We start from the raw sequence: 11,921 nt of genomic DNA on the forward strand, positions 1-11,921 counted from the left end.
GAATCTGTCATCTCTGTACTGCTCTTTTCCATCTTCAATCCAATGGAGAGGTGAATCAAATGGTTTGCAGTTTCAAAGAAAACCTTAATGTAGAGGTTCAGTCAATTCACTCACAGAAAATACATTAACTCTTGAATCTTACATGGCTATGCCAGTTGCTGGGAGGACTCCTGCAGAGATCCCACATGGTAGACAATCTCAGACCTCCTTGCACTTCCTCCACCCACAGTAGAACAAGCTAACATCTGCACACTAGCAGTTCAGAACAGACAGTGTGGTGTGGGTGCAAACATTTGTTTGGCAAGCAGACAGGTTGGATACCTGCAAAGACTCTGGCACACGACCTTTGATGTGGAGCACCATCGGAACCAGCTGCAGTCTAGGCTGCCCCAACCAGGGCTTCCACGTCATACCACCTTCAATCCTGGGCTCAGATTTCAACATTGCCTCTTCTTCAGCTACAACAGCTGCAGCAACAGCAGCAGCAAGAGGCATATAGGTGCCAGTTTCCTGCAGCTGCCATGAACTGGCTCCTCACACTCTTTCCATGACAAGAAGTAACAGCCTCTGCTGAAGCCACGGACCTAATCCACTCTCATGTTGACAATGGCACTGACACAACAATATGCTCAGCAGCACCACCACCTAGCAAGGTGCCAGGCTTAGCAGCAGTACTGCAGCACCCAGCCTCACTGAGCAGTGATGTTGAAATGAGAAAGTGCATCCCTGGATATCTGAGGTGGCCCCTCTTCTTCCACACAAGAGCTGGCATAAGTTCGACCTATGAATCCTGTATGTTGTCTCTTGGAGGGTGGAGGGTGGAGTAGGGATGCTGTATCCAGTGATTCAGAGATCAATATGTGAAATTGCGTTTGCATGGTCCCACTACCAGCAGCACACAGATTACTGCATTACACCATGAGCGACACTGCAAGCCAGAAACATACAACCGGGAACCTTGTGGAATCATGTGGTGCCAATCAGCTTCTTCAGGCTTAGAACACAGATGCCAACCTAGTGGAGGCCCTCTTATGTTGTCCTGCCTCAGTGATAAGACGCTGTATAGCTGTTACTTCTACAATGACCATAGTGGTGAACGTAAACTTTTGGAGGTTTATTCTGCCAACCGTATTCTCTGCTACAGCTCATAATCGATTCCACCTGCACTTGGGTTCGAGTATTGTATTCTATGTAACCAGTGTATTGTGCTTCATAAACGAGCTGTGTACCACAACTTAACACTGGTCATGTGAAACCCAAATAAAATTCTCCTAACATTACACTATGAAAGCTGTAAATTGAGGCATACTTCTGGATTCAGTTTTTAAAGGACTTCAGAAAAACTTTTAATCAGTATAATATCAATGCTTAGTAGTGAAAGTACGAAGTATCAAACGATATTTGTGACTGGATTGAGGATTTATTGATAGAAATGATGAGGCATATTATTTTTGATACAGAGTCATTGAGAAATGTAGAAGTAACTTCACACATATCCCTGGGAAGTGTGTTGGGACACTCGCTGTTAATTTTGTATATTAATAACTTTGCAGATAATATTGACAGTAACTTGAGATATTTTTGCATATGATACAGTTATCATAATGAAGTACTATCTCAAAAAAGCTGCACGAATATCAGGCCAGATCGTTAGAAAATTTCAAAGTGACCTGCTTTAAATTAAAACATTGCTCACTTTACAAAATGCAAAAACATAGTATTCTGTGACTACAACATAACAATGTCACAAACTGAATAAGTAACTGAAATACATATCTTGGTGTAGCAGTTTATGGGGACATGAAATGGAATAATCACATAAGTTCAATCACAGGTAAAACAACTCATTGAGAGGCTAAGGGGAAAATGAAATCAGTTTCAATGCAGACTGCTTTCAAATCATTTGAGTGTCCCATCCTAGAATATTGCTCCATGTGTTAGACCTATACCAAATCGGGGTAATAAAGAATATTCAAGATATACAAAGAACAGTAGCACCATTGATCACATGTTTGTTAGCCTCACAGTGTGTCACAGAAACGCTGTATCACCTGAATTGTCAGATAATTGAAGATAAAAGTAACAATTACAATGTTTCAAGAACAAGTATTAAGTGAAAACTATATGAGGTCCATCTACATATCGCACTCATACAGGAATTCCTTAATAGGTTGACCCAAGACCATTGTGATATGCATAATTAAGCTCTATCGCGAACATCCTGTCCTATTTTTCACAAGCTGATTTCCCCTTGCATGCTAAGACATTGTTCCCAAATATTTGACTTTTTAAATCAGTGCATTGAATTAAACAAATGAAGATGAAATTTCTTAGTGTGAACACCCCAACCCTTCATGCACTCATTGTGGGTGAATTAAAAGAGACCTTGTTTACATCTACATATACACACATACTTCGCAAGTCACTGTATAGTGTGTGGCAGAGGGTATTCTATACCACTACTAGTTATTTCCTTGCCTGTTCCAATTGCAGATAGGGAGAGGGTAAAACAACTGTCTACACACCGCCATGTGAGCCCCAATTTTTCGTATTTTATCTTCCTGGTCCCTATGAAAATGTATGTTGCCAGCAGTAGAATCTTCTGCTGTCAGCTTCAAATGTTGATTCTATAAATTTTCTCAATAGTGTTCCTCAAAAACAACATCTCTGAATCGTATTCCCATTATTCAGAAGTTTCGGTGTAGTCTATATTCATATAGTCATGACTTGACATAATGCCTTCATTGTAATTAAGGCTCTAGTGCATTTCAACGCAGTTAGATGTTTCCAAAATTTCTACTCTGTAGTGCTTTTGTACTTGTCTGAACATAATTGCCTCTATTAACAATACAATTATGTGCAATCTTTTAACTGATTCAGGAGCGCCAGATATTCCATGTAAGTCCTTTTGGATCTCAAATATTAATTCAAACATGCCCCCATTATCTCTTCATAACAATAAACATGTAGCTATGTTTTTATTACTATTGTATTACTGCTACAATTGTTCAGAAATTGTTTTTCAGGAAGACTGCCAATCTAAACTCTCTTTATTGGTTGGGTTTTGGTACTACCTGTCAGCTCACCCTCCCAACTCGGGGCTAGAAGCATTGGAGAAAAAATATCCAAGTTTTCGAGAAGTGTGAGTTCCGTTAACATGAAGAGGAGTGCTGTAAAGACAGTCGAAAAATCGGATTTTATAGTCTCTTTTAGTTTCAAAAAGATGTGGCAAGTTTTCCAAAAGGATCTTATCCAAGCCATGTAGCTCCCAACACTTGGAGAAACTAAATGTCAACTCGAACAGAGACCTGCTTGTCTAAGTCAGCTTTATGCAATTGGAGCCTGGAAGATATCCCAGAGATTGGTTGGTATCGACTATTTTGCCCAAAAGCCACTGCCACACAGCTGACCTTAAGGAGGAGGAAGAGAGAGAGAGAAATTAGACCAACAGTAGTCTCGTGACTTTGGCTTTTAAGCCCAAGATCGCTGGTCTGTGAATCATAATGTTTCACTATCGGAAGGAATAATGGTGCCTGAATCAAGCCTGAGTTTGTTATGGTAGAGTACAGACGACACCGACAAGCTCCCAGCTCCAGGTTTTCAATGTCCACGCAGAACCACTTCTGGCCAAACTGCTAAGGTGGACACATGCAAAATTACTGCTTTGATCACGGAAACGCGTTGCAAAAAAAAAAAAAAAAAAAAAAAAAAAAAAAAAAAAAAAAAAAAAAAAAAACTCATTTCGGTCGCAAACATAGTTTTAAAAAACAAGCGTATTTTCTTTATTGTATATAGATCAGTATTAATCAAAAGCTTTCCAGTAGTCAAGAACAGCCACGGTAGTTCTTACCCGTGGCTCTTAGGGTAAGTGAAGCTCGTGAGTTCGATTTGTAACAATTGTTGTTTGTTGAATCAACAGTGTCTTCCACTGATACGGGGCATTTGCTTTCAAATCGCATATCGTTGTCTAGAATTTTGCTACAGATAGTAGTGACTAGTGACCACAGTAGTTAGTCGGTTGCAAATGTAATAATTAAAAGTTTTCGCTCATTCAAGCAGCTGACGCGGCCTAATGGAGTACATTGTTATACGATATTTTTATATTTTTGTCACAAAAATGGTAGATTTCCCATGTAAATCGCTACAAGCTCCCAAATTGTAAGATAAGAATTTAGAAACCTTGTGGTTGTATTGTTCTGGGGACGAGGCTCTCCGTTAGGATGTAGTTCTTATGTGTCTTTGAAAACATTAGCATTTGTCTCTGAATACAATGAAGTCGAGGGCCTGTTTCAGAACTCCTATTTTTACACCGGTTTTAAATTTCTATTGGATAGATTTCAAAGAACGCAAAAAAATTCTGTGAGTTTTCACTAGTATATGGAAAAAATGAAATTACGTGCAAGAGGCGGTGAGGGGAGGGGGCTCGTGATCTAGCTGTAAATCATACTGGTTCTTGCAATTAAACTTGAGATATTTTGCTGTTAAGCAAGGAGTTTTGTAACAATAGGCTGCGAACAGAGAATTCCAAAGAATAAGAAGTACTGTATATCAAACTTTAGATATATGTAATTTTCATGTTACATACCTCTGGTCGGAATCTTCGATTGGATAACTTTTGCAGTACAACAGTTCGTCGACACAAATCATCCCAACGCAAAGTATTTTCGGCTGTGTTGCAGTCATCGTGTTTAGTTCTTTCTCGAAGATCCAATGTGTATCACAAATTGTTGTTTAGGTTGTACATACACCAATCCAGAAACGTTGCAAAGCTCATTGACAAATATTTTCGCAGGACATGCCATCGTGTGATAGTTGCAGTGTGCAAACTCATTGGCGGGCGAAGCAGAGAATTTATGTGAAATGTGGCTTTTATTCGATTTATGATTATTAAATTTATGGAGCAGAATGTGAGATGTGATTTACCAGAAAGATAGACGTTGTCTTATTATCACTTTCCTTTTTCGAGAGAAGGTCTACCTAATCGACCAAGCAACCTGTTAAACAGATTAATTGAGGAATACAAGCATACCACCCAACCAGCCCTCGTTAGCAAATCAGCGGTGTGTGTACAGTACAGAGGTGTGATGTATTCTCATGCAAACTGTGTTAATAATTTAGAATTTCTCAGAGTACCAGTAAAGAGCAGATAGATAATATTTCGTTGCATAATGGGAGTTATAAAAGTGAACTGTTGTAGTCTTGTTGATACTACCGTATATATTGCATCAGAATCCTTTTTTCATTTCGTACTTTTCACACATTGCAGAGAATGGGGTGAATGATATTTGGTGTTTAGAAACTAAAAACAGGCAGTCTGAATACACAGAAATAGCGCATCCTTTCACTACCTTCAGTTTCATGTTTCTGTGTTGTCAAGTTATTTTTCTTCAGTTCTGTATGTTATCAGCAAAAGTGTTTATTTTATTATTTACTGACATACAACCTGGGAAAGCATTACTTATCTCCGACATCTGTGAATGAGTTTGCGCATTTGCATTCGGAAAAAATGCTTCAAACTCGTGCCTGCCAAACCATGCAGAGATTTTCCATGGTTCTTAGAAATTTGCTGTAGCAAACTGAAAGGTGTGATCAGTTTCTTATTACCTCATTGGTGTGTTAACCCCTATTCCTCCTTTGTTGTAACTAAGTATTCTGCTCTTGGACCATTCCATTACTTTCACAGTAACAAAATTAATTTAACCTAAAGGCAAATGGGGCAGAAATTAAAATGAATTTCAGTGGAAACGTATTCCTAGCTCCTGAAGGGCAGTTTGAGTAGATAGGAAAAATTACATGTCTCCCATCGAGCAGAAAACACATGCTGAGAAATTGCAAGCAATTAAGACTGGTTTAAACAGATTCAAACACACATCAAAGCAGAACATATGATAAAATAGGCTTCTAACTGTAACAATAATATAAACAGGGAACTTTAAAGGGTAGAACAGCAGTACAGCTTGTAAAAGAAAAGTAAGCTTTATTATAATAATAAAATAACCACAAGAATGAAAGCACTAAAAGGTAATTGCCCACGGGCCAACATGTGATAGGTGCCATAGAGTCATTCCACTGTTGCGGGTGTGACATTTTTCATGCGTAAAGTTATTTATTTGTACTTCAGGTGTCCGAGTAAGGCTAACTTTAATTTAGTGAATAGCATAGCATGTTGTTAAGTTCCTGTAAAATATTTTAGCTCTTAATTTTAAACTCAACCTGCTAAAAAAAAAAAAATTGTGAAGAAGTGTTGCGGGTGTGACAGAACTTTACCCTTCATTTGCACATAGCTGTGTTCTTTAGTTATTTCATTTTCTACTTCTGAATCAGGATGGTTGATAATTTTTCACACAGTGAAGAAAGGAGTAATAACATACAAGATATGACAACTTTTATTCACAGACACTTCCAAAAGACAACATATTCTTTTTCTTCATGTTGTGGGTGTGACACATAGATACATCAATATTATTGAGTGAAATTTAAAACAAAACACCAAGAAAATACTTTAATTATTATGTTAAAATGATAAAAAGTTAAACAAGAGAGAACTAGGCCTATTTCAATGCTACTGAAAAACAAATTGTCTCCTGTTACTCAACAGCTTGGGTGGATTTACTTTCTGGGAGATTACTGAAATATTTTCCCAAGATATGTCTTCTTCTGTGGGCCAAATCCAGCATTTCCCACTGGGTTACATATACTTCAGCAAGATCTGCTCAGCTTGTTTATCAACTTGAAGAACTTCTGCAAAGTATTTCTTTTTCAAACAGGACTTTCCAGTGACAGTCACCACTGACAGTACAAAGTCTCCTATAGTAAGTTTCAAGGATTCTTCACTATCAACACAACACATCGAATTGTGTGCATTTTCATGGTTATGAAGTGATATCACTGTTGTAATCTGTTGGGCATATGTAGCAGAAACCCTTATAACTCCGTCTTTAACTGCTGTAATGCAGTGGAGTATGTGCAATCCTGGAATAGGCTGTACGCCTTTCCAACGATTATCCAACATAGCCATTGCTGAATTAATTTCTTCAGATGCTAAGTAGAGTGCTGTAATTCCTTTCAGTTTCTTCTTGACACACTTATAAAAATCATGAGGAGTGTTAATAGTAACCCTCCTTGATGTTAAAGTTCCCCGCACTGTTCTTTTCACGGTACCACCAATCCATCCATTGCACTTTTACCGTGAGAACTGACAAAAAAAAAAAAACCCCTCCAGTCACCAGTAATGCCGAAGTCAGCTTGTAAATATGTAACATTTAATAATGTGAAGTGATTCTTGATTTGCACTGTGCATCCATCGGAGAAAATCTTGACTCTTTGAAGATAAGGAAATTGTCTCTTTAGGTCCTGAAAAAGCAGCTTAAGCATTGTCCAACCTGAATATTTATTGTGGGACAAGTCATCGCTAACAATGGCATAGCTGCGTATGTTACCATCTTTAATCCAGGCCACAGCTGTAAATATAATTGTCTGCTGTTGGTGCCAGTGAGCACTCTGGATCTCATCCTGACAAACAGAAGTATAATTTTCAGCATAGTCAACCTGCAAAACCAAATTGTGATTACTGAAATTTACTTTTGCATCCTCAAAGTACTTTGATTGCTTCTTCTTAACATAACAGTGCAGTTTGAATCCCAGAAGCTGTATTTCTATTTCTTTAATGACATTCAAAACTATCCTAACTGTTTCTATACGCTAAGGGCGACCTTCAACATCTTTCCGTTGAGTCCATTCAAGCTCATTGTTCAGTACTTCTTCATCAACAAGGGTCTTTGCATTTAAAGTGTTACACTTTTCGCAGACACTGGACATACACTTATAATTTTCAGTCACAAACAAGAATCCTAACTAAATCTTGTGCTCTACTTGGAAATGTATTGGTTTCTATTGCAACGCTTTCAACCAAATACTGTATGTTTGCGTGGTATCGACAAATACTCACATTATGTGGCATAAATGTTCTGGTTCTCCAGTTTCAGGGTTCTTGACACTAACCACATCTTTTCGTCCTGGTTCTTTTTGGCTTATGTCATCACGAAGGTAGAAGTTCTTAATTTTATTTTCTGTATCTGCACTGATAAACTTGTTCCATTTCTTGTACATATCTTTTTTAAGTTTATTTGGAACTTCAGGCAGCTCATCGTTAAACAGCTTTGCCACTGCATCCTTTCGTTTCCTTGGGCTGCATTGTAAGCTTTTCTTCACTTTGTTTACCACCTTCCCAAGTGATCTTTTGGAACTATATGATTTAGAGGGTGACAAAATGCATGATGAAGTAGGAGTTTGAGCAGAAATTTTATTCTTTTCTCAATGCCTCCTTGTCTTTCCCTACCTTGCATATCTTTAAGTTTCTCTTGGTCATCCTGCAAGGCAGCTTTATTTTTCTCCCTCTGTAACTTATCTCTTTTGTGTTCCTTTTCTAACATTGCCTGATACTGAATTGGAGATTGCTTCAGTTTTTCCCTAAACTTGCGGCACCTTTCAGTGGATGACATGCTTGTCCTATAATACATTACAAGAATAATACTTTCAGCTGTTTGGTAATAACAACAATCACAACAATAACTGTGTCTGTTGTTACAGTAAAATTTCCTTGTTACAAAGTTCTGGTATCACAGTAACAGCTCTAACACTTTGACATGTCACACCTGAAACGCGTTTCTTGACATGATAGAGTGTTCCTAAAAAAAAAAAAAAAAAAAAATTATAATTCAAAGTTGCAGCCCATGTAACTAACCTCACTTTTACAAACTTTCAACTTTACATATCATGAAACTAAACTGATAAACGAGTAAATGTCTATTTCTGTGTTGCGGGTGTGACAGAAATTATGTTTTTTTAAAGATTCAGAACTTATTTACCTGTATTATAAATGTAAAACCACTGTTACAGCTTCACAATTATCCAGAGAGTATATGCACAACACACTTCAAAGACACTAGTCTGTAGGGCTGCCAACATTTCACATTAAATTTTACAATTTTTTTCCCTGACACCAAAAGTAAGTTTGTGACTGTTTTACACCTTTCAGGCCAGGATACAATGAAAACTGGGATTAGTTTCTGCTTCCTTGACCTATTAGCTACAGAAAGATATGCCACACTGTAAGATCTTTTAAACTTTATTTTTTATTATGAAGGGTCCTTTCACATGGAATGACCCCATGGACACACACAATTAAAATATAAGAAGAAAATTGTACTATCTTTCTAGCTTCCTCCCCCCCCCCCCCTTACTGTTAATACAGACACTCAAGATGCACACTCACTCCCACCCTCCCTCCCAGCCCCCTGCAGCCACCATAACATATACAACAATCATGAGGGGGAAAAGGATACCACACAGAAGTTACAAGGAAAGTACAGCTCTGAAAGTGTTTGAACTCTTGAAATTATCATACATAAAAAGTAAATATATTTACGATAACTTTAAATGAACAATACATAGAAGCTGCGTTGTGAGAAATAAATGTTTTACAGGTAATCTTAAAACAGGGGCAACAACAGCTAAATATATGATTTCTTAAGACTTCATGCAGTGAGCAGTTTTTTTGAAAAACAGATGTTGAAAATTATTAAAATAAAGCTGAATGATATCTCCAATGGTCCATTGTAGTTGTATGTTTTCAGGTCACTTCTAAATCCACACACTTGGTTTCACAGCTATTTATGAATTGCATCTTCTTCTGGTCCAAAAACCTGTACAAAGTAATTTTTAAAAGTTAATGTAGTTGTCGGACACATCCTAAAATACCGAATGACTAATCAAACATGGAAGATAATATTATGTATCAAGCTAGGAAAGTGGTGTGGATCACATACCACAAGAACAAGCTTAAATATGCTCAATAAATGCAACTTGAAAGTTCATACCAAAAGAAAAGTACTTACAAATGCTGTGTCATAGGTTACAAAATGCCGCAGTGTAAGAATTGGCGTAACAAGGTAATGATTTCAGCACTCCTCAGTTGATAAAAAAACCATTGTCACATGATTTAAAAAAAAATCATTGTCCATGATGAAAGTCGTGTAAAACAAAAGAATAGAATTAGGAACCAGAAGTGAACCTTAATTAAAAAAACAGTAACTCAAATGAAAAATAGATGGGGCCATCCCCATGTGACGTGGATCAGTTGCCAAAAAACTAGACTGACCTGAGTTAAGTTGCAAAATACACACATTCAGACTAAAATACACTCTTGTCGGTGTATGTCAAGTAGCAAAAAGCCCCTCACATAAGTTATTCAGGGAAGTACTGGGCCCAGTAGTAATTGACGAATGAAATAATGTTTGTGACGAAAACTAGTAATTTTAAATCTCTCAAAACTACTGAAAATTATTTTAACTGTTATTTGGCGCCATCACTGATGGAAAGGAAGAAGCATATGCCGGTGATCAAAGTTAGCAAAAGGCGACATGCCCATGTGTGTTGTCTAAGCATGTGCTGTGGCTGCCATCAGGGTACTGGGACAGTGACAGAAATTAAACAACATGTAAAATAAGAAAGTGTGACCCTAATACTCTATTGAGGACTTAGGTCCCACATAAGCTATTAGTCTCAGTTATTTAGTATTATTCAGGTTCAGTTTTATGCAATACAGAGAGCCGAATCTAATAGTTTAGCATCGTGCTTTCTGTGTTGCCTGTGTTAGTTCAGTTTCTGTCACCGTCTCAGTACCCAGGTGGCAGCTATAGCACACACATAGACAACACGTGGGACACTCATGGTTTATGTTGTCATCCACCGTGTTGGTGACCAATACACGTGAGACTGTTGGCTTTTGGTTAGTTTGGCGGCATACGCTTCTTCCTTTTGGTCACTGATTGCCCACCCCCCATGCCCCCCCCCCCCCCAAATAACAATTAAAATATTTTTCAGTAGGTTTTGATGTATTAAAATTACTAGTTTTCATCACTAATGTTATTTAATTCTCCAGTCACTACAGGGCCCAATACTTATCTGAACAACATCAATGAGTGGAATTTTGTTCTTTGACACACACCGACAAGAATGTATTTTAGTTGCAATGTGTACAGTTTGCGACTTAACTAAGATCAGCCTCATTGAGATGGTCTCCATCTGTTTTTCATTTGAGTTGCTGTTCCACTGATCTTTAATTAAGGATCATTTCTGATTCCTAATTCCATTATTTTGTTTCAGCATGACTTTCGTCATGGACAATGGTCTTTTTCATCATGATAGTTTTTTTTTTATCAATTGAAGAATGCTGAAATAATTATGTACTCACTCTAATTGTTACACTGCAGCATTCTGTAACCTATTACGTAGCATTTGTAAGTACCTTCTTTTGGTATGAACTTACAAGTTGCATTTATTGAGTATGTATAAGCCTGTTATTGGGGGGCATATGTGAGCCACACTAGTTTCCTAACTTGATACATAACATTTTCTTCCATGTTTATCTAGTCATTCAGTATTTTAGGATGTCTCAGTACAGATATTTGCACCAGAAGATGCAACTCATATAGTTGCAAAACCAGTTGTGTGGGTTTATAAGTGACCTGAAAAAAATGCAGCTGCAGCGGACCATGGGACATTTCATTTTTATTTTAATAATTTTCAATACCTGTATTTAAAAAAAAAAAAAAAAAAAAAACTGTTCACTGTATAAAGTGTCAAGCAATCGTGTGTAGTATATATTTTACTCTTGTAAAGTCGTACAATGCAAGGTGAAGCTCTAAGTTTGGAAACTAAAAGTGGTCAAGGGCATACTCGTTTATTGGAATGGTAATGTATTGACAGTGTGACTGCGGATACTTTGAAATCACAGGTAGTTATCTTCTGGCTTAAACAAATAATTTTGTTTTCCCTTTTCTTCAGTTTATTCACATATTGGCAGTCATCATTGTTGTTGATATCGCTGATATTATTTGTTCTTTATTATCACTTTTCTT

At 37.4% G+C, this 11,921-nt stretch overlaps 1 protein-coding gene across 1 annotated transcript in view; it reads right to left on the reverse strand.

The window, feature by feature from the left end:
• Positions 1-5,054, reverse strand: part of LOC124605091 (ketohexokinase-like) — a 78,059-nt gene extending 73,005 nt beyond the window's left edge. Inside the window, exon 1 of the mRNA XM_047136540.1 lies at positions 4,586-5,054. Coding sequence (XP_046992496.1) covers positions 4,586-4,683 — 98 coding nt within the window. The 5' untranslated portion in view covers positions 4,684-5,054. The remainder of the gene's footprint in view (positions 1-4,585) is intronic.
• Positions 5,055-11,921: the final 6,867 nt, after the last annotated feature.

The sequence above is a fragment of the Schistocerca americana genome, chromosome 3, assembly GCF_021461395.2.
Source record: "Schistocerca americana isolate TAMUIC-IGC-003095 chromosome 3, iqSchAmer2.1, whole genome shotgun sequence".
NCBI lineage: Eukaryota > Metazoa > Arthropoda > Insecta > Orthoptera > Acrididae > Schistocerca > Schistocerca americana.